This window comes from Melozone crissalis, unplaced genomic scaffold (assembly GCF_028551555.1).
Source record: "Melozone crissalis strain CALT ecotype California unplaced genomic scaffold, PUWL_Pcris_2 ptg000063l_1, whole genome shotgun sequence".
NCBI classification, from domain to species: domain Eukaryota; kingdom Metazoa; phylum Chordata; class Aves; order Passeriformes; family Passerellidae; genus Melozone; species Melozone crissalis.
In genome coordinates, this window is record NW_026535841.1 from 8,587,771 (window position 1) to 8,615,326 (window position 27,556).

General features: G+C 44.1%; 2 protein-coding genes across 3 annotated transcripts; one reads left to right on the plus strand and one right to left on the minus strand.

The window, feature by feature from the left end:
- Nucleotides 1-243: 243 nt before the first annotated feature.
- Nucleotides 244-8,718, plus strand: PGAM5 (PGAM family member 5, mitochondrial serine/threonine protein phosphatase). Of its 2 annotated transcripts, none has more exons than XM_054289006.1 (6): nt 244-500; nt 3,431-3,609; nt 4,826-4,951; nt 5,351-5,439; nt 5,709-5,842; nt 7,578-8,718. In XM_054289006.1, the coding sequence occupies exons 1-6, from the start codon at nt 244-246 to the stop codon at nt 7,726-7,728; spliced, it is 936 nt and encodes a 311-aa protein (XP_054144981.1). In that variant the 3' UTR covers nt 7,729-8,718. The 2 variants fall into 2 exon arrangements, with proteins under 2 accessions (XP_054144981.1, XP_054144982.1); XM_054289007.1 differs by having other exon boundaries at nt 5,712-5,842.
- A 2,226-nt stretch (nt 8,719-10,944) lies between these two features.
- ANKLE2 (ankyrin repeat and LEM domain containing 2) lies at nt 10,945-26,792 on the minus strand. The gene is made up of 13 exons (XM_054288839.1): nt 26,528-26,792; nt 22,665-23,099; nt 21,534-21,725; nt 20,537-20,730; nt 19,525-19,713; nt 19,053-19,175; nt 18,646-18,712; nt 17,829-18,010; nt 16,374-16,480; nt 15,331-15,524; nt 14,037-14,718; nt 13,766-13,897; nt 10,945-12,923 (listed from the first exon to the last, which is right to left on the minus strand). The coding sequence occupies exons 1-13, from the start codon at nt 26,790-26,792 to the stop codon at nt 12,701-12,703; spliced, it is 2,985 nt and encodes a 994-aa protein (XP_054144814.1). The 3' UTR covers nt 10,945-12,700.
- Nucleotides 26,793-27,556: the final 764 nt, after the last annotated feature.

Genomic DNA, 27,556 nt, shown 5'->3' on the forward strand with positions numbered 1-27,556 from the left:
GAGCGGCCGGGCAGGACCAGCCCCTGAGCCCGGCCTGAGGCGGGCGCAGCTCCGCGGGCACCGCGGCTGGGGCAGAGGGCCCGGGCCGGGCCCGTGAGGGTCTGTGAGGGCCAGGGGGATCGGTGGGGTCCGTGCAGCCCCGTGCTCCCCGTTCGCGGAGGAATCTTGCCCCGCACCGCGCTCCGTCCGGGGCGGGGCGCAGCGGGGCGGGCTCGCCGGTGAGGGGCACGCGGCCGCCCCGCCATGTCGGTCCGCCGCGCCCTGGCGCTCGCCGCCTGCGGGCTGGCGGGCGGCTCCGTCCTGCTCTCCGCCGTCGTCGTGGGCAAGCAGCCGGCCCGTGGCGGTGGCGATAGCGAGCCGCGCCCGGGGGGCTCCGCCGTGCCCTCCGCCGCGCCGCCCGGCTTGCTGCTGCTGCCGCCCACCGCCTCCTGCCCGCCGACCGCCGGCTGGATCGAGAGACCCGCCGGCAGCGGCAGCTACTGGGACAGCAACTGGGACAGGTGGGCGCGGCCGGGCTGCGGTGCCGGGGCCGCCTCCTCGGCCGGGGAGGTCGCGGCTGTGCTGAGGGGCCGGGGGGATCCGGGGGCGGCGGGAGCTGCCCTGAACCCCTCTCCGGAGCCCCGGGGGCAGCGGGCTCGGGGCGGGGCAGGGCCCCTCGGGGGTCGGGAGGCCCCGGGTCCCCACGGGAGCCGCCCCCGGCTCGACGGGACTCGTTTCCCGGTGAAATTCCGTGTGGCGACCTGTTCAGAGCTGAATCCAGCTGAAGTTCGTGCGCACCCGTGGAGCGCTGGAGGGATGAGAGGGCGCTGGGTGTTGTTCAGACAGCTCGGACACTTACCCTGTGCAGATCCCTTTATTTGATGCTTTCTGCCAGCGCGACTGCTAAGCCTCAGGCTTGTGATAAATGTAAGCACTGGGCAGAAGCTTGTCTTTTTTATTTATTTTCCAGCCGTGCCTCGGTGTTGCTGTGTGCCTGCAGCAGGTTTTCAGCTCCCTGTGGATGCCAGGCGCTCTCACGTGCTGGGCAGGCACGGGGCTGCTGCTCATGGAGCTGCCTGGGCTGAAATCCTTCTAAAGGCACTGAGGCTTTGAACCAAGCTCACTCGTGTTCTTCAGCGCTGAAACATTCACGCAATGGTTGGCTACATTTTTCTGAATCTTTAATTAGAACGTGCAGATATCTGCATGGAGCTTTGGCTCATTTGGCTTCGGTCTGGTAGAATTATCTCCCAGGGGAGACTTATGTCAGGCTCCAGCTTAATCATAGTAAATCCAAACCTAAGCACTAACAGATTTTTATTGTATAATGCATCATTTTGATTTTTGAGAGGCTACAGGATCAAATGCTCATGTAAATAGGGCTATGTACACCCCAGTTTTAAAAATACGTTCATTAAATATGGTTACAGCTGGTTACACAATTATACTGAGGGAGGTACTAAAGCTGTTTGTTTAACTGCAGCTCCAGGCCTTCCTGCTTCTGCTAAATGCTTGATTTTCTTCAAGGATTCTACAGTACTTTCAGACTCAAGTAATTTTTTTTAACCAATCCAGGAAGTAGAGATTGTGCTTTAGCTTGCAGAGCTGTCACCACTGCCTGAGCAAACATGGCCAGATACTTCCTAGCAGGTCAGGACAGCCAACCACCATTTGTCACAGTGTGCAAACAGTGGCAGTGGAATATGTTACTTACCCCAGATCAATTTGTTCTCTGCTGCCTGTGGTCTACCAGTTGTGCCTTAGGTTGTGCCTGCTTGAAATCTTAATCTTGACTTTTGGATGTTACTGGCAGAAGCAGTTAATGTGCAAAGTTGTTAAATGGTTTATCAGAATATCTGACCACTGTTCTTTGGGAGCAGAATGTTTAGAAAGTCACGTCCCGAGCAGATAACTAGATGCTGCAATATTCTTAACAACCAATGGCTTTTCAAGTTTGAAACAAACAAATGCAAATATCAAACTTGTTATTTGTCTGACAGGGTATCACACGTGGAATGTTGGTCTCTGCCACTTGCACAGGAGTTGTGCAACTCAGTTCTCAGAGAGGACAGATCTGGTTTCATTCATGTGGAATACGTAATGGCAGACATCAGATGAGTTATTCCCCTTGCTGCTCTACTAATGTGCTTGAATTGATTTTAAAGATTTTTTAGTTTTCCTACTGTATCTTGCCAGCAGTATAGTTTCCAGTGAATCAAAAGTATCCTGTGAAGTAGCAATAGAGCTTCTTGTTACTGGCCTGTTGTTTCATTTTTAATGCCTTGCTGAGGAATTAACAGCTTGAGGACTGTGTAGAGCCTCATTGTCTAATGGAAATTGTGTTCAGTAAAGCAAAATGGAGGCAGGAGGGCTTTGCACAGCCAGTCTTGCTGTGAGAAATAGGTGAGGGAAGCAGCAATTTTCTGTGAACAAATTACTTTTTCCCAAACAGAATAAAAATTATTTTCCATGAAAAAAATCTTATCATCAAATAAACAAGTTTAATACTGGAAGAAGTGAGGTGTAGTATGAATAAAATATGCTCTGAGGTGGAGTGACATAGAAAAGGATTTGCATTAATGGGGTGGGGGATCAGTGCAGAGAGGGCCCAGACCCAGACCAGGGAAGGTTTGGGCAGGGTTGGTGCTGGAGGTGGGAGATCTGCAGCACTAAACTGTGATAGCAGAGAGAGGGGGAGATCCCTGTCCTCAGGAGGAACCAGGTCAGCTGCCTGGTGATGTGCAGAGCAGGGTGCTCGTGTGCACTGTGACAAGTGGAAGAGAGATTAAAGTGGCATGAGGGGAGAGAGTGCTGAAAAGATGAAAGGATAAGTAAAACACTCCAGGCTGAAAAATAAAAATTTTACTGGAGAGACCTGATGTGACCTAGTTTAAAGCAGAAAATAATTCTCAATGTGCACTGAAGAAGGTCAGAGTCTTTCTAGGATGTTGTTGGGGGGATGACTGTTTAGTCATTTGATGTAAATGTGATTGATAAAGTGCAGATTTTGTAGGTGTTATCACAGGGCCTTTTAGACATGAAGCATTTTATTTCCTTAATGGTCAGTCAGCACCTTTTCCTCTTTTCCTGGGTATCCTTCCTGGTCAGTTTTTCTTGTCAAAAACCATACTGTTACACCCTACAAGTTTTTCTGTTGCTCATTGCTTTTTTTTTCCCAATAATTAATTCAGGTGGCTGGCACTAAGTGGCAAATTTAGTTATGTCAGGTTAGGCCTTTTAACCCATGACATTAACTTTTTTTTTTTCATGCAGACATTTATTTTAACTTTTTGCACAAAGGTTTGAATCAGTTTCATGCTACAAGTGGCTAAACTGTCAGTTTTAGTTCTTCAGCCATGTCTGGAATTAAGGCAAGGCTACATATCTGTAAAAATCCCTTGTCTCTTAGTCTCCCCTATCTAAAAATGACTCTTTAAATCTGTTTGTTTAGACGTGAACCACTGGCTCTTGTCAACCTCAAAAAGAAAAATGAAGAGACCGGGGAAGAAGAGCTCGCCTCTCGCTTGGACCACTGCAAAGCAAAAGCCACCAGGCACATATTCCTGATCAGGCACTCCCAGTACCACCTGGAGGGCCGGGCTGATAAGGACAGGACTCTCACCCCACTGGGTAGGTACCACCAGCAGCATCGTGCTTTGCATCTTGAGGAAATGATTTTTTACCTGATGAGGTCAGTAACTCAGCACTGGGTCTTGCTGCCAAACCTCAGCCTACTTTCTGTATTCCTTTGTGGCAGAAAGATGTCATGAATAAGTTTGTTTTCTTCAGTTTTGATCCAGACATTCAGATGTGATTTAGAGAGTTCTGAACACATTCAGGAACCCTGTCAAAGGAAACCCCAAATTATCTTAAAGTTGCTTTAGCAAACTTTCATGCTACCTGATGTAATTCTTAAAGGCTGTGGGTTTTAAACTTCATTGAGATGGATTTTTCTTGTGTTTCTTAATTTAATCTGCTGATTTATTAAAAAGAAAACACCTCTGACTTTCAGCTGGAGTGTTTATAATTAAATACATTGCACTTTTGTCACTGTTTCTGGGAGTACTGCTAATCACTGACATGAAATGAGGATAACCTTTGTCTGTGTTAATCTTAACTCCCTGATCCTGTCACTAGGTCTCAGATGCTAATTAGCATTACTTTTAATAATGTACTGGAAAAGCAGTGAACACTTCCTTGATTATATATTTGCCAACACTGTTTTCAGAGGGGGAAGAATTATTACTGTGGACTTTTTTCCCACCCACATCTCAATTACTGGTGTGAAAAACAGGAGTGAAATGCTAATTGCAGGCCTCAAGTGCAGTCTTAAACTGGTAACAAAGCACAATGTTAATCCTGTCTCATCCTGTGCCTTAAGTAAGTGACTTAACCTGTCTGTTGTCTTTTCACCTGGCTGCCTGAAAGGTGGGCTGAGCCTGCCTGAGGCTGCCCAGGTGCTGTGAACTGTGCCAGGCTGGTGTTGCCTTTATCAACAACAGCACACTGCAGGCCTGAGGGGGATTGTTGCTTCCTGGGGATGGGGCTGGCAGGGATATTGAGTATTTCAGTGAAAGTACTGAGTTGCTGAGTAAGCTTTGGGGTTTTTTTTCCTAATTGAAACAAATAATTTTTTTCATACTGATGCAAGTATGACTTGAAATTGTCCAACCAGTAAGCTTGGCCTTAGTAGTGGCTCTGATGAAAATGTTTTCCAGTTGCTTTTGAAAGGAAAAGGCCCAGCATCGATGTAGACCTTCTATATCAGCTGCACAGCTCTCTTGGTAGCTTGTGTGAGGTTCTAATGGGAGTGTCACCAATTTATGTAATGAATGTGCTTTGTAAGGTCGAGAGCAGGCTGAACTGACTGGACGCAGGCTGGCAAGCTTGGGATTAAAATTTGATCAGATTATCCACTCCTCCATGACTAGAGCAACTGAAACAACTGAAATTATAAGCAAACATCTCCCAGGTAAGAAACTTCCCTCAATTTTTCATCGACTTCTGATCCTTTAAAACTGCTTCCAGTAGAATTCCAAGCTTGTCCTTAAGGTTGAGATGTTATTTAGCCATTTCCCAGCCCTGTGTGAATGTCTGTATTATAAAGAAACCTACAGATGTAATTCTGCTTGTTTCCAAATTATCTTTAAAAGTACAAATACACTTTTTCAAAGTGCAACAGACAGCCTGTTCTGTTCAGTTGGAATAAGCTGTCTTGCTGATGGCAAAACAGTTTTGTTGGAGAGATTCATGTGGGAGAGTAAGCCTTCCTCAAAGAAAGACTGTGAAAAATGTATTGATTGTAGAGTTGTGGGGCTGTTTCTAATGGCATGTGAACAACTTGTTTCTGAATGTGTATCTAATATTTCAGGAGTGAAAAAAATCAGTACTGATCTGCTGAGAGAGGGAGCACCTATAGAACCAGACCCTCCAGTCTCCCACTGGAAACCAGAAGCTGTGGTAAGCTTTTTTTTTTAAGTTTTTTTTTATTTATGGTTTGGGGGTTTGGACAGTATCAATAACTGGCAGTGTCTGAGCTGATGTTTGTTATCACAGCCCTTAGATAACTGCATTCTTTCCTCCTGCTCAGTAAGTGTGCAGAGCAGTTAAAGTAACCTGCAGTCCTTGAGCATTAGTTGAGCCCCAGGGTGCAGGCAGTGCCAGGAGCTGCAGAGCAGGTGAGGGGTGCAGGCAGTGCTGCTGTGAGCTGTGTGGCACTGTGCCCCCAGCAGTATTACGAAGATGGCGCTCGCATCGAGGCCGCGTTCCGGAACTTCATCCACCGAGCTGACGCCAAGCAGGAGGAGGACAGCTACGAGATCTTCGTGTGCCACGCCAACGTCATCCGCTACATCGTCTGCAGGTACGGCTGCTCCGGGGGGCCATCCCACAGGGCCACTGCTGAGGGAGGAGATGCCTTGATTTCGCTTCTTTGAACTGTTGGAGATCAGTGCCTGCATTGTGAGCAGCTGCTGCTGCCACTGCATCAAGGCACATTTGATAATTAGAACACTTTCATTCTAATTCTAAAGCAAAAATGGCTAAGTCAGGGAAACTTAACCTTTTTTGTACGTGTGGACAGTTACTTTAGTTACTACATGCTTCTGCTTCCATAAACCTGAGGGTAGTGCCTGTTGGAAAAGATTACAAATAGATGCATTACTGGATGCATCTCTTTGAGGTGACATGAATTTGAGCTTACATAATTAAAGATTGATTCCATTTTGGGAATTCTTTACTAATGGATATTTTTGAGTTATGTTGAAGTTGCATTAGTGTGTTTTTGCAGTATCATCCAGTATTGCATTAAAGGGAGAGGGAGAGTGGATCTTTCCGATAACATCAAGGTTGTTCATAACGGAGAAAACAGTTCTGGATCTTTGCCTGTCTCTGTATCCAGTCAGCTGAGTCTATTTTATTCCTCTTCCCCATCAACAAAGCACTGTCTGTAAGATAATTTGTCGTGAGCAGGACAGATGTGATTAAACTTTAATCTGATCAATACCCACAACAGTTTCAGTTAGCTTTATTTAGCTGAGCTAGGTAAATGCTAGCCTGTCTGCTCTGTGGGCTATACTTTCAAAATTCCTATACTTGAAATTATTGATCAGGTAAACAGGCTGTTCTTTCCTGTGCTAAAAAATACCACATTTTTCCTGCCAGGGCTTTATCTGAAACACTTACTTACCTTTTCTCTTTGCTGTTGCATTCCTCTTCATTTTAATGTCTCTTCTGTGCAGTGAATCTGATAGTACAATGGAACACAATCCATGTAATATTTCCTTCAAATCTAGCTTGGCTGTAGCTGGTATTTAATTTTTCAAGCTTTCCACAAGACTTTCATAAGAGCCAAAACAAAGTTATTCCTCAGTATCAGAGGCAAAAGCTGTTTGATGCAACATGGTGTTTTTTTCCAGCTGTTTAATACAATTGATGGAGCTCCTGAGGCTGAGTTAGGAAATTCAGAATGGCTGCAGACCAACTGTGATGCTGTGTTTCTGTGGAAGGCACAATGTACTTGTCCTTCCTGGGGAATGATGTAGCCCATTGAAAGTAGTGGCACATGGAGGCCACTGGAGGGAATCCTGTGTCACTGCCTTTGCTGTGGGGGTGTGGCTGGAGTGTGACAGTCACTGTTTGCCACATCCAGGTCCCTCTCTGCTCAGGCAGCCCCCGGGTGCTGAGCCAGCTGTGTCCCACCTGCACAGGTGTTGTGGTGCTGCAGCCTCGCTGGGCCATCCCTGCCCCGGCTGTGAGGGGCTGCTCAGGGCACTCCTGGCAGCCTCCCTGTGTGGAGCTGCTGCTTTCTGTCCACTTGAACTAATCCTGTCAGCAGTAATCACACCCATCTGCTGGGCTCTGCTTACCCAAGGGCACTCTTGGCCCCGCTCCAATTACCACCGCTGTGGTTTTACAGCATTTCCACAAGAAAAGGCTTTTTTCCAAGGCTGACTGGGGGCATTGGTACAAGCTGCACTATGCCCACCAATTTTGAGTTTCCCCCTCCTTCTCCCCCTTATCTGGGACAGAAGGTGATGCTGTGAGGGTTTGTTAATCCAGCTGTTGATGAATTACTAATCTGTGTGTTCTGTCCCCAGAGCCCTGCAGTTCCCCCCAGAGGGTTGGCTGCGACTGTCCCTCAACAACGGCAGCATCACACACTTGGTGATCCGTCCCAACGGCAGAGTGGCCCTTCGAACGCTGGGTGACACAGGTTTCATGCCTCCAGACAAAATCACACGCACCTGAGTGAGCCAAATGGCTGGAAGGCTGTCCAGGAGCTGCCTCTAGTCTCTTTGCACTAGCACATTCTGCTACAGTACCACTAGATTTTTATTACGTTGGGGTGTGATGCTGTCTTAAAATGTCCTTTAGCCCCATTCCTCCTTCATATCCATATCTGCCTTTCAGTCCGGAAAAGAAGAAACCTTTGTAAGCCTGAACGTGTCCAGTCCTTAAGTATTCCCCAAAACTCAAAGCTGAGCTGTGAAATACAGGTTGAATGTCTGCTCAGCAGTTGCAAGAGCACTGACTTTTCCCTCACCCCGCTGTGAATTTCTCTAACCAAAGCTTGCTCCTGTGGGTGTTTTTCTTGTGCAGGAAAGCGACTGGTGTGTGAACAGTCTTATATCACACTGCAGCTAAAACAAAGGTGAGCCCGCTTGTTCCAGCTCCTGCAGAAGTGACAAACAGGGAATTCTGCTGTCCAAAGGACAAAGGGATAAAGCTTCAGTTTTTGTAAGCTGTTGAATATGTATGTTGATGTTGTGTCATTGTTCCCCTCTGCCCCCAAAAAGCCCATGTAAACTGTGCCTGGAGGTTATGAGCATGAAAGAAAGAGGGTAAAAAAAAATTGCCTCAGAGCTGTGGTGCTAGAACTAACTGCTGCTTATATTAAGTGTTCACCATCCTCAGGATGTCCTTTAAGATGTTCTTAAGAATATTTTTCAGTCTTGTAAAGCCTTTAACCAAAACATGGTCTGGAGAAGGCTGTAGGGATGAGGCTGTAGCAGTAAGATGGGAGGAAAGGAAAGCAGCAATCTTCTCAAAGTGCTTTCAGTCACTGATACATTTTTGAGTGCTCTTTCCCACTGGTTTGTAGTTGATACCTTACTTTCAGAGTAGAGCAATACCACCACTGAGTTCAGGGTAGTGGTGCTGCAGGTCAGAGGTGCTGCAGCCCTGGAGCAAACTGCTGTTGCCAGCATGGTGAGCAGGTGGCCATGGGGTGGCTGGTCTAGGGCCCAGGCATTGGGCAGAATGCTCCAAGGGCCCCCTGCAGACAGCTCTGATGCTGCTGGGCCTGTGGGAGGGGAGGGCTCAGAAGCATTCTGGAGCTTGCTGGCTACCCTGAGCCCATGCAGAAGCCTGGCTCAGTTAACAGTAGGACAGCAGATGTAACTAACTTGTTTGACAGATTCTCTGATCAATAAGGATGTTGATGATGCTGAACTTACTCCTGTTAGAGCTGTATGAAGCGTAATCACACAGCCTATGGAGAAGAGGATTTAAGGGTTTGATACTGAATGCTGCTACATCAGGATCAGTTCAAGGAACAGGGTAGGGAGCAAACTGATTATTGTGTAGTGTAAGGTGTGGGGGGCAAGAGGAAACCATCATGATGTATCTCTCATTGATGCAATGAGAATAATTTATCAGTTTTTGTCTATTAACTTTTTTAAAGTTTTGAATAAAATACTTGGTCTGTCTGTCTTTCCTGTCTCTTCAGCTGAATGGCTGCATGGGCAGCTGTAGCAGGTGTGGCTGGGGCTCTGCAGGGACTGCTGGTGCAGGACCTGGTGTGTCCCACACTGCTCAGGGCAACAGCTCTTTCACCAAGCACCTGAAATGTAAACTGGAGCTGGGAGCCAGAGCAGTTAATTGTCATCAGCCATAGAGGTGCCCAAGAGGGGAACTGCTGCAGCCTAAGCACAGCCCTTTGCAGGACTGTGCCACCACCACGAGGAACCAGCAGCTGTAAGATGAAAATTCTGTGATTTTTTTTAGTGTTGTGTGGGTGCATATGTACCCTCACACACATCCCCTTCTACATCCCCTGTGTCAGTGAATGAGCTCTTGGTGGGTAACCAGAGGACACAACACCTCTTTGCACAGGTACAGAAATTAACAACAATTTTGGTGACACTTCAAGTGGGAGTGGAAAGTGTGAAATTTAAAATTATGTCTTTTTTACCACAGGCTGAGTTCCTGTCTCTTCAACACTGTCAGACTCTTAAGTCTTGGGTGGTGTAGTCCATTGTCACTGTGCACACACACAAAAGCTGCAGGTACTGGACAAGCAAGGCCTGGACAAACCAGTGAGTTGCCCTGCCATGCCCAGCTCCTCCTCCCCACATCCCATATTCAACACAGCCATTCATTTCAGCTATTTATTTGATTTTAATAGAAAGTGGGATACTTCTGTATTTTTAACATGACACTTTGCTAATTAAAAAACAACCAACAAAAACACAGCTATTTTGCACCTTTAAAAGTGAACTTTTGGCCAAGAAAACACAATTCAAGCACTATCACTCTGATTTAAAGTGTCTCCACAGGCTCAGTGTTGAAGGGCTTTCTTCACAAAATCACAAATGATCAAATTGCTGCATAAGTTGCTATTTCTGTCATAGCTGAAGTAACACATTGTTAGAAAAATGACCTCTTAAGTACAACTGGACTAATGCACATTATATAACACAGTTAAAAAAATACTCTCCTGACTGAACCAAAACAACATTACAAAGTGAAAGGCAAGGGTGTGCTGGGTGTGTGGGGGGTGTCTGGCTACATGTACATACCAGTAACATACATTTAAATATTAAAAAAAATAAAGCAAAGCATAATAAAAGTAAAAAGGACAACAAACTAGAGTGTTAGTATCAGCCTCCTGGCTCAGTAACAAACTCTTAGCAAAAGGCAATGCTGCTGTACCCCAGCTGTGAAGGACCAGGGTGGAGAACAGCAGCTGCCCCCCACAGCAGCTTACCCCAGCACTTTGGCTCTAACATGGTATTAGGCAATTACATCAGCTGATCCATTTCTCCAGAATGATAAAGATCTAATTTACAATAAATTATTGAAAAAACCCAACCACCCAGAAAAAAAAAAAACCCCAAAACGCCAATCTCAATCCTTTTGGAGTAAATCTCTATGTATGTGGGATCTTAAAATATTTTGAGACCGTGAAGCCTGCTACATTAAAATAAAAAATTTAAAAAATGACCCAACAAAAAACCCTTATGAAATAAATCAGGTAACATACTTATTACAGAAGGTTCTTATTACAGAAGGTTATGGTTTTGATTCTGGGCTTTTTAAAACATGTTTCCTAAAGTAAGACACCCCCAGGCCCCTGGTACTTGTCTGGAATATGACTGAATGAGAGGCATTTATGTAAAGTTGCTCTTCTTAATGTCCAGCTCCATAGAACTAGGTTCAATTTTAACAAAAGGATAAGGATTCTTTTTTTTTATTTTTTAAATAATTTTTAAAAGAGGAGTCTCTCCCCCATGGAGAGCTATTGCACCAAATAATCCAACTTAGAGACATTAAAAGACATCCTGTTCAGAAAGCCCAGAGAAAAACTGTATTTTATCTGCCCATAGTAAGTGGATGCCACTTTTAAAAAAAAAAATTCCAAAAGAACAAAAAATTTAATTAAAAAAATATATTACAAAAGGCACTACTGAGCTTGCAAAAGCATTAAGTGCAGTGTTTAGGTTTGTACCAATCACGAAGCTGTGAGGGTGCACAGTTTGTGCAGAACAGTCACTGCCGCGGGAGAGCCCCGGCTCGGGAACGGCCCCGAGGGCCGGGTGGGACCTGGGGGAGGCCGGGCCAGCCCCTCCCGCCCCCCCCGTGTTTGCTCCGCTCGGTGCCCTTCTCTTCCAGCCCTGCCAGGTGGCTCTGAGCTCTCACTGACCGTGGCACCAGCCCACCCTAACCCAGCCCTTCTCACCAGCACAGCCCTGCAGAACTTCATACTCTGATCAGATTTATCTTGTAACAGTAGATAGGTCTTTTTTCTTTTTTTTTTTTTCCTTTTTTTTATACTAGAGAGCTGTTTCTGGAAGCCTTTCATGCAACATTACAAGCACTAGGCTTGATATGGAAAACTCTCTGGAGTTTTGAAAAGCTTTCTTATTCTCAGCATCACGCTGTCAAAACAAGTCATTCTTACAGAAGGCTGCAGAATAAAATTATTGACTGCTGTAACAAAAACTCATTACCACATCAACACCAGAGACACAGTAAAAGCTCAGATTTCATAAAAATATTTTGTCCTTAGTCCTCTCTCTTTACAGCTGGGAAATAGCCACCTCCTGGGCCACTGGCTACCATGCTAATATATTACAAACCAGACCATTAAGATAAAGTATCTTGCTGGTAAATTTGCTGAGATTATTGCTGATGTGCTTTTGTGTAATAACTATTCAAATCTGCTAGTGTTAGTAGCTTCTCTGGGGAAAAAATAACCAGCTAATTCCTAAGCTTTTCTTTTCCTTTAATCTTCCACTACCACTAAAGGAATCCCAATAGTTTCTACAGTGCCCTGTTTCTAAAGCACTCAGATCTCAGTGTCTGTAACAGCCTCAGAACAAGCAGAGCCTCGAGGGTCTCTGTGCAGATCTGTGCACACACACACGGACACACAGGTGCGGGTGGCTGTGGGAATCAACTGCCCAGCCCAGCTGGCTGGAAACACTCTCTGCTTCTGCACAGGGCTTCACATCCCTGCTCCACACTGCAAAGCTCTCCTCACGTTACCAGGCATGCTTTAGGCTTTTCCCCCTGCAAGCAGGAAAATGTTTCTGCCATCAATCTCCTCTCCCACATTCTATTTGCTGATGATGCATTTCCTCGACTATCCAAGGTCAAGAAAGGCAGTTGAGGGCTGTGTGGTCATTACAATGAGGATAAGGAGTGATAGCAATTACCACCACTGCTAAGGACAGTTCAGCCCACTGTGGTACTGGCAACAAGGGTTAATTCAGCTACTGGACAACTGCACTCACAAACTTCTTGCTTATCACCAGTAATAATCTACCTTGTATGTGGCATTAAGACAGATACTCCATTATTTAAACATACAGTTGTCCTCAATTGAGGAAAAATAAATAGCTGAGTACAAACCTCATGTCACCTTAGTAACATTGTAGTTTTTCCTCCACTCTACCAATGAGAACAGAACTGAAGTCCCAGGATGAGGAGTTGCACTCTAGTGGGCAGGAGGCTCTGCAAAGTAGCGCAGGATGCAGGCGGGGCTGTAGCGCCCGGGGCTGCCGGGCTCCGGAGGGAAGGAGCTGCCGTGTTTCCCCTGTTTCCCCGGGCTCCCTGGGATGGGACTGTTTCTTCCTGAACTAGGATACACTGAAGCATTTGGAAGACCAGCAGCCATGGACTGGGACTGGAATCTTGCCTTCAACGCTGGACTTGGCCAACTGAAAGAAACCAGAAGTCATTGCACACGTTTTAAAGGAAACTGTAATAGTGAGAGCAGCACTTTAACTCAGAATCACTTTAGATCTCAGAACCAATGCACCAGCTGAGAAAAATCCTGTCTGGTAAGAGATAGATCTGGAAGAAGAGAAGGAACAGCAAGAGCATGAAATATTCTAAATGGATTGTTGCCCAATATTCTATATTCTATATATTCTAGGTTCTATATTATAGATTCTATATATTCTAGATTCTATATTCTATACAGATTGTGTTGCCCAAATCAGTAAGACATCATTTCCTTCAAAATGGCCGTGATGACACAAACCATCCTTCACATGAACAGTTATTTTGGACTGGGGTAATAAAGAGTAAAAATAAAACCACTTAATAAGATGCATAAAGATAATAAATTCATATCAATATCCCTCAGCATAATCTAAGTACCACAAGGCAACAAACACAACATTCCTGCACTGCATCAACAACAGGATGAATTACAAACCAACAGCACAACTATCACCGAGTCCAGTGAAGGATCCAAGTACCAAATCAGCAAAGTGAGACACTGGCCAAGTGGAAAACAGTCACATCTGATTTGTCTGTGGAGACATGCTCAAGTTACCTGGGACAGCAGTAGAACGGAAGGAACATGACTGCAGCACCAGGAAACTCCTTATCAATAGACACCAGTAAAAAAGGCTTTGGTGATTAACTTCAGAACACAGTTAATTCTGCTGAATTTAAAATACAGGTTTGAGGGCAACAAGGCCTGAAAATCTGCTATTCAAGCTGATCTGCTAAAAATGTACTTCAGCTCCTGTGACTGAGTTTGCAGCAATACCTTTGCCTGTCAGATGAGGAGTAGGATTGCACTGCGTGTTTCCATTTGTAAATCATTGGGAATTTCTGGGGATCAATCTCTGCTCCTTCTATAGCTGCTAAGACATCACCATCCAGCTTTGAGGGCTGCTCCCTAGAATGAAAACAGAACTAGATGAAAAGAGAACCATGTATTTGTTCAGGCAATGAAACACCCCACTTCCCAAACACTTAGCTTTATATTAGCAAAGAGATTGTCTGTGCAAATAGGAGTTAAATAAGGCAATTCTTACCCAAGAAGGAATAACTTTAAATTGTCGTTTGTGGGTGAAGTCTTTGAAAGAAACTTCTGGGAGGGAAGTTCTTGACGTTGCTGTGACTCCCTAGTCTGAATTCCAGATTCTCTGGACACTCTTTCCTTTTCTAATGATATTCTGTGGTCTGTCCTTAACTTGGTCTCTCCATATTTTCCTGTAACATTTGGATCAGAAGAACTTGCCAGTGACACTGCAGAGCAGGTCTTGTCCAGAATTCCCTCATTCTCAGTTTGTTTAGTGATTTTATGAGATACTCCTGCAACCTCTTGTTCTTGGAATGACAGGCCTTCAAATTCTGACATCAAATTGGAAACAGGTGACATGAGGCATTCTGACCCATCATGCAGCTGCTTTCTGTCACTGATGATCCTTTTACTGGACACAGGACTGCAAAACCCATTTTTGCTGGCAGCAGCCCCCTTCTCATAGTGCCGAGGGTGAGCTGAGGTCTCTATGATGTTTCCTGCACACTCCATGGACAGGATGTCACACTCAGCATCTCCAATGGCATCAATGCTGGGCTCCTTGGACACCAGAGAGGGGCTGATATTTCGTGCTGCATTTTGTCTGTTTTTAATTTCTTCTAAGCTCATGTCATCATCATCCTCATCCAAAAATGCTCCAACAGAAATGGAATTGCAGGACTTTTTGCTTTTGCCTGTAAACAGTTTTAACAAGAGCAACACATAAGAAGACTTTAAACAGAATGTCAAGTACATAAGCTAGGAAAAAAATGCACAATCCTTATGCCTTATTCTATTTCCTGAAGACCTCTCTGACAGTATGTAACAGCAAGAACTAACCTGACTAAAGTAACAAATGCAAAATATACACATGGCAAGCAGTGGTCTAAGGTATAAAAGCTTTCCTGGGTTTTGCTTCTTGTGTCTTTTCAGGTTCACAGTTGTGAAGAAGAATTATTCTTTTATTTTTAAAATGTTATTTATTCCATATCTGTGGATTACAAAATTCTATGCTTTAAGATGAATGCCCAAATGCTCTGAGTGAAAACATTCTGAAGACAGAGGTTTTCTTACAAGGATTTCATTTGGGTGTACACTCAAATAAACTACTTCACATGGAAGATAAAGTCTGTACTTCTACATTCACAGCTGGCTCTTTTTCTGATGCTGTACTCAGACTGTCTGGGTAACAGGTGAATAACAGCAACCACCATAGGGAAATACTGCTTCCCCTGGGCACCAAGCTTTTTCTGTCCCTCTTCTCCCCAGGTACAACCCATTGTTTGCAGCATTTGCCCTTTTCTTACCAGAGGGATGTGGAGTTTTGTATCTATTGCAGGTTTCATTTTCCCCTGTTTCTGGCTGAGCCTTTTCGCTCATTTCACGATGACTCAGGTACTCTTCTAACTTTCGCAGCCCCTCCTGGGAAGACAGATCAACAAAACAGCCCAGAAATTCCCAGTATTCAACCCACGGGAACCCCAGCTCATGAGCTAACTCCCTGCAATAAATAAAATAAAACGAATCATTTGTGAAGACATAAATATCAGTTTGACAACAACTTTTCTGATCACATTTTAACAGCTACAAACAGGAGCACAAACAAACACCCAGGCAACACAATCCCACCACAACCAACAGTCTGCAAAAGCACACACACATCCTTAGCAATCAAAGTATCACCTCATTTGTCCAAGAGCATTTTTCACATTTCATCTACTATTTTTACAGTTGGCAGCATAAACATTGCTATCTTTAAGCTGACTGTATCTAGACATCAGACAGAAGAATCCCCACTGATACTGCATGCACCAGCTTTTTCTATTTGGGAATGGGAGAGGGAGGAGGAAGTGAGGGATTATTTTAAAGAATGAAATGCAGTCAGCTTTGAACAAATTATTTTTTTCATATGTTGCTGGTAGAAGGTATTTTAGCTGCAAGGACACACCACACACACACAGCTTTTATAAAACAGCAAATTTGTATTAGGATCTTTTCATTCTGCTCCCTTTTAGCAATCCCTCACTTTCACAGAACAAACAGGCTACGCATCATTTTAGATCTGACAAATGAGGCAAGTAAATATCTGTGAAAAGCATTCCATACATACCATCAATAACAGCTAAAATATCTTTAGTGCCAAAGCTAAGAAAGCCAGGTCTCACATTTTAACTATCTTATTTACACAAAAAACCAGTAAAAATCCAACTGCAAAATATTTCATTAAGTATTTCTGCAGTAGCTTTTGCCCCAAGATATTGTGCAGTGAGTAATAACTGTACTCTCAGCACAGTCTTTTGCTTTTACATGCTCTATTATTAAGTTTTTATATTGACAGTCTTTTAGATACCTTCCAACTCTTTCAACACCTCTCTCCAGATCAGATTTCCTGACATTGTGAAAGAAGCCAGCTCTCTCTCGAGGTGGAGTTTTCCACAGCCTGCGAAATTCTTCAGCCTTTAAAAAACAGAAGCAAATTCAAAAACTACCCCCCCAGTATGAACTAACTCAGTGCTGGCTACACATCTACCCACAGATGTTCAGCTGTTTGCTGTCCCTACTCCAGCTAGGAAGGATCACACTGGATCTAAAGTTGCTCCTTTCACTACTGGTGGTTACTCTGATCTCTACACTGCTCATGAAAGAGAAGGACCAGAATGTACCATAACCATCTGAAAATCAACTGCACAGACACCACATCTGCCTGGTTTTAATGTGTGTGCAGCAGGAAACAGAAGTGTCTTGTGATTTTGCCATGTCATTCTATTTAATTACAAATGCCTCCTGGTCATTGTTTTCTAGGCTGCAAAGGGGATATTTTTTTTATGTACAGACTTGCTACAATTATCAGAATAAATTCTTGCTGTCTATTTTGAAGTTGGAATGCCTCAGGGGAAATTTTTTGCAAAATCCTGCACTTAACTTTATGTGACAAGGATCACAATGATGACTAAGAGTTACATTCAGACATTAAAAATACATGTCAGCAATGAGCATTATGAACTGTTTATACCCTAGAGAATATTTTCTGGAGTACAAATAATATTTAAATTTCTGTCAGTTGAACAGAAAATTGATCAAGAACTTTTAGAAGAAAAAGCATTAAGCATTTTGGTAGAACTCAGTCTTAAAGAATGCAACCATCAGTCCTCCACTGTATTTATTCACGGTTTCTAAAGCTGTTATATTTGTAGCATGTTCAAATTAAATAAATGAGTCAAACACCTGTAAATTGGAATATATTTAACAGATATCTAAGTATTCCTTCTGAAAACTGAAGATTTTGCTTTTCCACTATACAGTCAATACATTTCCAAAACCACCCCAACACCTACTACTTGGTTTTTCCATCTAGAAAAATATATTTATGTTAATTCAACAAGCAGAGGTTATCATCCAGTGGCAACTTCTAGAAATGAGATAAACATACAGTTAAGGTTTTTAAAACTGATTCACAGCTGCTTTGAAAGGCTTTGCTTCAGGTTAGAGAGTTACAGCAATTATCTGTAAGAATTGAAAGGTTTGCCAAAGGTGCTCTTTGAATAGATGTCAAGAAAAAAAAAGAAATTTTTTTTACTGAACTTCTGCTCTTCTTATCTACACCACATTTCTGTTTTCAGCAATAAAAAAAAATATTTACAAGTTTCTGTGTTTCTCCATGGAGGAAGATCCATCTCCTCAGCAAAGAGAGAGCCACAATCTATACCGGGAGCAAGCTACACCACACAAGGAGCCCATGAGGATCTTCTTTATTCACAAAAAGGAGAAGCATGGGCACTGGAGTCACAGGGAGTTCTCTCCTTACCTTTGAGGGGCTCATGGGGCCTGCAAAAGCCCTGATGGACAGCACTGGGTCTTTGGGGCTGCCAGGGTATTTAGGCCAAGCTCTCTGGGGGCCATCGTCCGTCTGGTCGGGCGACCACGGTGCCCCAATGACCGGGGCTGAGGAATTGTCCTCTGCCCTCAGGAGTGGCACATAATAGTGACCTAAAATAAATCATACAGAGCCTTCTCATTCAGCTTCTGTCACATCAGCCTGCTGCTTCTTCCTGGACTACCAATGCACCCGTACACAGAACCATCTTAGTAAAACTACTTGTAATTCAGACTCACTGCTCCAGTGATTACAGATCACATTTTAGTGTAGGTTCTCTTCTCTGTTCAAACACAAAAACACCTGCAATAATCCATAAAGCCCTTCTCTCAGGGTCTTTAACATTTTTCACCACCTCCTTTTGCAAATGCCTAAACACACACATGACAAAACAGATAAAGTTGTGTGTCAAGGAAATTATAAAATGACAGGACTCCCCAGCATGACAGACACCTCTTGCCCTGCAAAAGGTTTTTAGATTCTTTCTGCTCCAGGCTCACAGAATCAGGGCCTTGCCTACGTTACAGAGCCATGAGGGCAACCTTGTGATCCATACATTAAGAGTTCTGACTGTCATTTAAAAGACAAAAAAGTTCTCTGTCCCTGCTCAATGTTAGAATTTCCCTTTGGTTTTTCAGAGCACTGTACAGCAGCATCATTTATAAACTCAAATGCTACAGAAAGCAAACAGGAGACAGCCAAGAGGCAAAATACACGCCTGACATAGTACAAAACTCTGCATACAGACCTTTCAAGTACTCTTTTATCTTTTCTTTCAATTCAGCAGATTTGTTCTTGCTTCTTTCACAAACTACCTGTTAATATAATTGTATCTGTTAGGGCAGCATAATAATCTCATTTTCAAATCAACTGCAATGAGTGTTCTTTCAAACAATCACATCATTGGCCCCCACCCATCTCACCCAGTACTTTTAATTCATAGTAGAGCAACCAAAATACATCCAACTTCATAAATTCTAAAACTTTTCCAAAGACACAATCAGCATAAAATATTTTTGATGTTATACAGAATTTACTCTTTAATTATGACACTAGGACCTTACAAGTCTTCTATGGTAGTCAGTAATGTGTGAATATGAAAAATGCTGATGAGGATAACATTTCTGGGTTTGCTGTGGACATGGAGAGACTTACTTCTGCTGGAGTTTGATCATATTTGTTTCTTGGATTTTTTACAATGGCTGGGTGTGAGGTAAGCACATTAACCACATCCACATTCCCAAACTTGCAAGCAAAATGCAATGGAGTATCAAACCACTGCAGTGGGAAAAAGAAAAATATTCATATGCACTTAGAAAGATTATAAAGTCAATACCACACATTTAATTTTGAGACTGAGGACAGTAAATACATGTCATGACTAATCATCTTAGCTCTTAACAAATCTGTTCCCACCATAGTGCAGAATAACGCTTACCAAAACCCACAGAACTTATGGACAGCTCCCCTTCTGTTTTGTTCTCTTTCAGTCTCCCTTAACCCTTTCCAATAATAATAATAACAATAACAATAATAATACTACTATAACAACAACGATAATAACAATAATAACAATGATAACAACAATAATCCTAATAACAACAACAGGTAACCCCCCAAATCTTACCATTTTATCTGGAGTGTTCAGGTAAAGGTCAACAATATATTGGATGCGTTTCTTCAACATGACATCGTTATCATCTGGGTACATGAGCCGCATAAATTCTGGATTTTCCAGAGTGTCCAGCAGTAACTGGCAGATAGCAGGCTGATTCTCCTTGGCAGCAACATGCATGACATTGTACCTACACCCTTCCTAGAAAAACAGACCAGTTTTAGAATGAATCTCCATCTAAACAGCTTTCTTACACCCAGAGATGTAACTGATTTAACTGTGAACATGGGTTCCTACACGGAGTTTTATATGGATATTTTTGTAAAGACTTATCTTTACACCCATATTATTTTTATAATTAATGAAATTATTCTTACACTCAGTGCCTTTATTTAAGGAAAGAATGTGGCAAAAAATACATCAAGATATTACACAATAAAGGGAGGTAGGAAGTACAGTTTAGATAAAGAGCAGGAAAATGGGTACAGATATAAAAAAATTCAGATAGTTTGCTATATTACATAAAAAATTTCAACAACTTCACAAAGCTGGTCTGATGCAAGTTGAAGATAGTCAGTGTTTGCTAAATGGCACCTTATACATGGTTTTGGAATTTAATAGAGGTGCTTAGGTAAGCAATGCTATAGGAACACCTAATTACAGCCTAGGCCCTAGCCTGGTCCTTACATTTAGTCTGTTTTAAAAAAGATTGCAATTAGTTGGAGGAGACCAAAGAATAAGAAGACAAAACTATTCCTTGCACTACTAAATGCACCTATTCCTCCTCTGAAGAACTGCACACTCAGCTCCTGTAGCTCTGCTGGAGCAAAGGCAGCTCTCAGGGTGACGTACAGAGACATGCCCCAGCTGCTGACAGTGAACAGAGAAACCCTGCACTGGGTGGAACAAGGTGTCTTGAAGGAGGAGCAGGAAACATCACTCCTTCCACTTCTGCTTTCAGGCCCCAAAAGCTACATCACTAAACCAGAACCCAGATTTTCCTGTTTTGTTGCTGGTTTCTCACCTGTACAATGGTTGGGTTGTCTCCTGACCCGATCAGGTAACGAGGGTTACTCCAAATAAGGTCAGAGAACGTTGCTGTGTCTCCTTTCTCCACAGCTTTCCGAAGCTTGGCTGTGAGATCCTGAGTCCGTGGACTTTTGTAGCTGTTGGCTCTCTCCTTATTCACAGTGTCACTCTCAGGGGAGCACAAACCATCTATCAACACACAAATCACTCCTTTCTAGAGACATTCTTTCCATGATCACCATCTGCACACCCAGGCCATGAAAATGATGCTTTTAATCTAAACCATGTATTAATTTCGCATCTTTAATACACAGGAGTAAGGAAACAACTCAATAACAAGGCATTTAAATACATAGTTGTTAGTAATAGGGAGGGAGAGGAAAATGATGAATCAACTTGTAAAAGTGTTTCAGACTTTAATAGGGACTGGTAAACTTTGTAATTACCAGTCTGCTCCCATCCAAATTTAAAAGCAAAATTCAGCAACAAACAACCATTTTCCGATTTTTAGGAGCTCTGTAACTCCTAAATCACTTTAATCTAGCAACTGGGAACACTATGAAATATGATCAGTATTTAACATTTTATTTCTGAATGTACAAATTTACTTAAGAACTGAGTACAGTTTGAATATACTGTGCCATTTTATCAGCATCTTGCTAAACCTGAAAATCCTGAAGTCCATGAGTAAAACTGAATCCTAACAAATATGACCATGGAATACTAAGCAAGGTATCCATGCAGACCATTACCTAAATTTCAGCTTTAGAAGAGTAGCAATAGTACTTTACATTTAAATCATTTTCTACATTTTCAACATTTCTACACTTAAAATAAAAGTTCTTTTAAACTTTAATTTATTCAATGCTTCACCTTTCATTTTTTTTCTGTTATTAGCGTATTGGTAAGACAGTTGTTGCTTCTCTCACAAAAAAAAAAAAATCAATGCTGTCTATTGCATCTACTGTAGAGAGATGAAGTTCCCCACTTACCTCTGTTAAATGATCCCATTTTCACTGGAGACAAACATAAAGAGGACTTGCCTGGAGATGGGAAATAATCACAGATTCCTTTAGCAAATTTCTCAGCATCCTCTCTGTTTGTAAAAGCTTTAAAACGGGAACCCTTAATCAGCTTAACAGCCTGGAGAGCTTCCTTCCTATCTTCATAAACATGTATTCTCTCTGCAACAAGAACCACCACAGTCAGATTGTTTCAATAATCTCAGATTTCAATTCCTAGACAGATTACAGAATTCCTACACTATCATTCCAGCTTTGGTCTCAGATCATTTCTCTTCCAAACATGACATAAAGGTCAAAAGTCCTTTTAAATTCTGTCCCCTGGAAACTGAGTAGGAGCCTCCCACACTCTCCAGGTAATGTCAGGTGATCCCTGTACAGGGCTCAGCCATTCCCATCAATCACACCCGTTAATGGATGGGCCACCTTCAACACAGCATTTCACTTCCAGATGGAAAAGCAAACTCAGCTAATTCACTCTGCATCACTTTTGATGCTGCTTTTCTCAGAAAGACCAACTTTGTAACTGATCCACAACTTTAATATCTCTACACAGTATCTCAGATAATAAACAAATCCTTCTCCTTTAAATGATGTTGTGCAAATAAGAATGTCTTAATGTACCTTTTCTTAGTAAGAATTCTTACTACTGTCTCAGAGGAAATAATCCTGTGCACTACTCTACTCCAGTCAGGAACAGAAAGGAAGATGTGAGAACTTTTAGAAGAGATCATTTAAGCTTCAACTGATGACAATATAATTTTTTTTGTTTGTTTATTTACAGGATTACTTTTTATTCTTGAGAGGGATTAAAGGCACAGGATGGGTCCAAGAGTAGCAGTAAGAAATAATTTTCTACATCTGAGCCACACAGGGTAGAGGATCCTCATTTATAGGAACTACAAAGGCAAACACCTGGGAAGCCTTGAACTGTTATTTCTTTGCCTCAGAATAAATATTATTTATAGGAACAAAGAAATACTTCAAACAGGGCTTACAATATTAATGCAGCGGTGTTCAGAACATCTGCTACATAAAAGAACTCTACTCAGCCATGACAAAAATGCTTTATCACTGGAAATAAGGGAAGTGAGTATTTACCATTCCTGGCCAGTATGTCATCATAAACTGGGCAAACACCATAGAACAGTGGAGGATCTCTGGATGGTGTCTGAGCAGAGATTTGTGACTCTCCAGCACCACAGGCTGGAGCTGAACAGTTCATGAGTGCCACAGCATCTTCTTCTGGAGGGTTCAGGCCCACACAGTACCCAAAGTCCACCTCCTCAGCAGCACTTCCATGGCTGTTGTGACTCCCTGGGACATTTCCAGCAGCCTCCTCCGGCAGAGCAGACCCTTCCTCCTCCAGGGCTCCTTGCTGCTCCAACAGTGCCTGAGCCAATTTTTTTTCAAAAATAAACCTTGTAGTTGCAGTAATGGGCCCACATTTCAGTCCTGCCCTCACAATCTCTTCTCTAAGCTCATCGTGGCTGAGCTTCTTTAACCGGGATAATATTGTATCCATTGTTATTGCACCTACAGGAAAGGCAACAAAGGAGAAAAAATGTAAAAACCAAAACTACTTCTTCTACTTAAATGGTGTATTAAAGCAAAGGAAACAATGCCTCTTAGCGATTCCTTGGGATTCTGAGGAGATCCTTGCAGTGCAGAAAAATCAAATTTTTCAATTCAATGTTTTTAAGCTACCAGACCCACAGCAAGTTTACTTCCTCCTCTCTCAACCACTTAAAAGAGTATTTACAGCTTACATTTTGTTCTTAGCAGTCCTTTTTCAATTTCTTCTAGAGTGAAAATTCAATCTAGAGCATTTACTCATTAAAATTAATGACAGGCTGAGAAATATTTGATTCCTGACAAGAAGGCACAATCTATTTGTGCAATGCAATACAAGGACAGGAGCACCAGTCAGCCCCAAGACAAGGGGCTGCACCCCCAGCTAAAGGCACAGAACTATTTCTAGTATTTCCTCAGGACTTTCTGGCTGACAGAAGTCATGGGGACAAGCACAGTGCAGCACCCAGGGCAGGCTTTCTCTGGCTGTGATGCAAGGCTGGAAATATGTACACAGCATGTTGTTTCCCAGGCCTGTTTTGAGAGCAAACAGCCACAAGACAAAAACAACTGATCTTTTCAGATCTCCCTCTCCAACAGAAAACAGAAGCTGGGAGAATTCCTCCATTTCCAAAGGAACCTCCTTCTCTCTGCTATGATCCAATTCCCCAGGCTCACGTCCCTCCATGTAATCCGTGCTGACAGCTTCCACACTGGTCAGCAAGAAGACACTAAAACCAAGCTGATGCCAACACAAATTCCTTGCTCTGAAAAACACAGCTGAAAAACACAGGATTTGGGCAGCTCCAAGAAGCTTTCCCATTATTTCATCAGAACTGCAGCCATGTACCTGCAGGCACTCCCCTGGCACACAGTGCTCAGGAAGGGAAGCTCCAGACAGGAATGATTCAGCTGTGCCATTCCCTCAGCCTGCTTCACTCCTGCCTTGCACTGCCCTTTCATGAGCCTTGTTCTGCTTTGGACACGCTGTATGGCTGGTTTAGTACTTTATTTTCAATTTTAGGTTTCATCCTCAGTTAATGAAACTTAAGACTACTTTTTGTATATTTAAAAAGCCCAAATGCAGGCAGTAAATTTTGCAGTTTTCAGCAGTAATCAATACAGCACCACCATTAAGTTTCACTGCAATCTGAGTTAGAACAAACACATTCCTAGTATTAGGAAACACTATGAAAATGTACTTAATGCCAAACTTCAATAGCCCTTCAATTATTGCAAGTCAACAGTCATGTGAGTTTGAGGGTTGTTTCCTTGGAGGGACATTTCCTTTGGGAGCTGTCTCTTTTTTTATGAACATCTTATTTTCAATGCCTGTGGTTAGAGAACAACATAACCTCAACCCCTGAACATTTCACAAGTTATTAACTGGAATCTCGCTGAAACAATGGGAAATGAGAATATTTCCAATTAAAAACCCCACCAAAGAGCAGCAGAGCCACAGCTGATGCTGCTGAGCCACTTCCCCAAGGTATTGTAGCTCCCCTGTGGTTCCTGAGCCTCCAAGCAACCTCACTGTTCGGATTATCTGACTTGCCCACAACAGATTATCTGACTGCAACAACAGATATGAAAGATCCTCTTGTTTTCAATTCTTAATCTTCTATTTTTTTAAATAAAATTTGATACCAGTATGTTTTAATTAAAGGATGTGCCCCTAAGGTCAATTAAAATATCCAAACTTGCTATTCTAAGGATTTTCCTTTTGAGACTGCATAATTGTAAAACCAGAAAAAGACGAAGACTCAGGGGTGAGAAAGTTCACTGCAAATACAGCTCAGTGAAAACACTCTGAGCAGTCAACATAATGCTTTAAAGAATTAGCTGAGAAATGCTCCTATTTTTAAGGCTCAGAACCAGCACAATCATTCTGCAGAAGAGCAGACCTGTACATATATATAATTCATGTATGGAGAGTAGACAGGAACACGCAAAAATCCTTCCAGCCTAGTGGGTAAGCAAAGAAATGCTGCGAGGGAGTGATTTCTCTGCTTTCTCATGTTTTGACAGAATCTGGTACCTAAATCTTAATGCTCAAAATTTTGTCTGTTAAAAAAAAAAAAAGTTATTTATTTTATTACAACTCTGGCACAACTGAATCAAAATGAGATGCCAAAGCAGACCAGCAGTGAAGTATGAGGTTTAAGATCTGCTGGTAGTATGAAGAGTTTTCTACAGGGTGTTTGGTGTGTAAATAGGGAAAACATTGTTGGAGTGACAACACAGAACTCTCACAAAATCCATTTGTGTTCTGAAAATGAGATTTCAGCTAATTTAGATAAGCAATATTGGTTTTTAATTTCATTACGTATTTTAATCTGTCCAAAACAAAATGTGTGACCTGCAAACCTGAGAAAGAGCAACTGCTCATACTGAGACAATCCTTTGCCCGTTTGCTATGTGCAGGTAAAAAATGAGATTATTTGAACCGTAAAATGCATTATATAACTAAAAATGATCCAGAGCACAGCCAGCACTGAGGTTGCTGCCTCTTCTAGTTCAGCACGTAAGGCCTCGTAAGTTACCTTTGCAAATATGAATAACTCCTTTAACAACAACATGTTCTAGGGTTCTTCCATATCGATCAAAACCTGGAAGAATGGGCAAGAATTGTATTTTCCTTTATCTCACTGGGTCAGAATGAAACAGCAGAATCTGCTTCCAAAACAAATTAAGAATAGACCCAAGACAGAATGAACGACTGACTTCTAAGCACGGCAGTATTATTTTACTCCACTACTCTCATTAAATCTTTCAATAAATGAATAATATAAGAAAAATACTCTTTTTGGCTGGGTTGTTTTTGTTGGGTTTTTTTCCGAGTCAGGAATGGAGAGTCACATCCTGTCTTTGGCCATATTCGGCTGATAGGATTTGCATATGTTAGAGCAACCGTGGCTCCGCGATGGGGTGATTTGTCTGTACCGCCTGTGGGCAAATGAGCCACCAGTTCTGAACTACGTGGCTGAAAGGGAACTGCTGAACAAACTTGAAATAAGCCACGGGAAAAGAAAAAAGGGAGGGGGGAAAAGGGGCAACTTTTCAGGGAGGAGAAACGCACACCTATGTCTAGACCCGGACGGGCAGGGCGCGGGGGGGATGCGGGAGCAGCAGAAGAAGAAGAAGAAGCAGCAGCAGCGGCAGGGCCGCGGGAGCGGGGCCGGGGCGGAGCCGCCCCTGCCGGAGCCGGCGAGGCCCGGCCGTGACAAAGCGGGAAGGGGAGCGGGGCGGCGGGGCCGGGCCCGGCGGGGCCCGCGGGCCCTGAGGGGCGGGCAGGGCCGCGCGGCCTCCCCGGGCGGTGCCCGGTGCCCGCTCCCGGCCCCGCCGCGGGGCGAGGGGCAGCACCATCCCCCGGCCTCCCCCGAGTCTCTCACCTGGGCGGCTCCCGCTGCAGCGCTGGCTCCCCGCGGCGAGCGGCGCCGGGGCCGAGTGGGGAGCCGGGGACGCGATGGGGGTCGAGGAGGAGATGGCGGCCGCTGCCGCCCGGCGGCCGCCCGGCCTCCTGTCCCGCAGCCGCAGCAGCCAGCCCACGGCGCCGATGACGGCGCAGGCGGCCAGGAGCTCCCAGCACGGCCATCGGCCCCAGCCAGCTCCCCAGAGCGAATCCCAGCCCCCGGCGGCCCCGACCCACCGCTCCATGCCCGGCCCGCGGCCCGCCCGCCGCACGCCGCCGTGCCCGCACGCCCTCAGGGACGGTACCTCCGCGGCCTCGCGGCTTCCAGCTCCTCCGCCCCGCGCCCGCCCCCCAGCAGACGCGGCGGCGGCTCCGCCCGGCGCTGACGGGGCTCCGCCGCCTGCCTGGGCCTCACCCTGACCGCAGCTCCGCTCGGCCGCGGCTCCCGGGCGGCGGGGAAGGGCCGGGCAGGCCGAGGGAGCGGAACACGCGGCGGAGCGGCCGCAGCTGCTGGGCGGGAGGGGAAGGGCCGGGCAGGCCGAGGGAGAGCGGAGCGGCGCCGCTGCTGCGGGGGAACACGCGATGGAGCAACCGCAGCCGCCGGGCGGGCGCTGCCCAAGGCCGGGACAGGCGCGCAGGGTTTGAACTGTACCGGCCCTGGGGACCGGGAACACACGGGCACTTCAGAGGCCGCTCTAGAAAGGTTCCGTCCGGGTATAACCCATTAAAATGCTGCAGCAGTCTCGTATGAGCCATGAGAGGTGGAAAACCAGGGAGCAGGAGGCCTCTAGTGCAGGAGAACCGTTTCCTGCACAGACGTGAACCAGCCCTCCCAGCAAGTGCAGCATTCCTGCCTTAGGGTACAGGCACCTGCACTATGTGCAGGGCAGGCACTTGGTGGTTTAAGTTGCTGTCCTTAAAGAAGAAAATAGTATTGCTTTAACTCACACTGTTTATATTGCAAGGAAGGTACAGGAATTTCTCTACTTACCATTTTAACTGGCTAAAT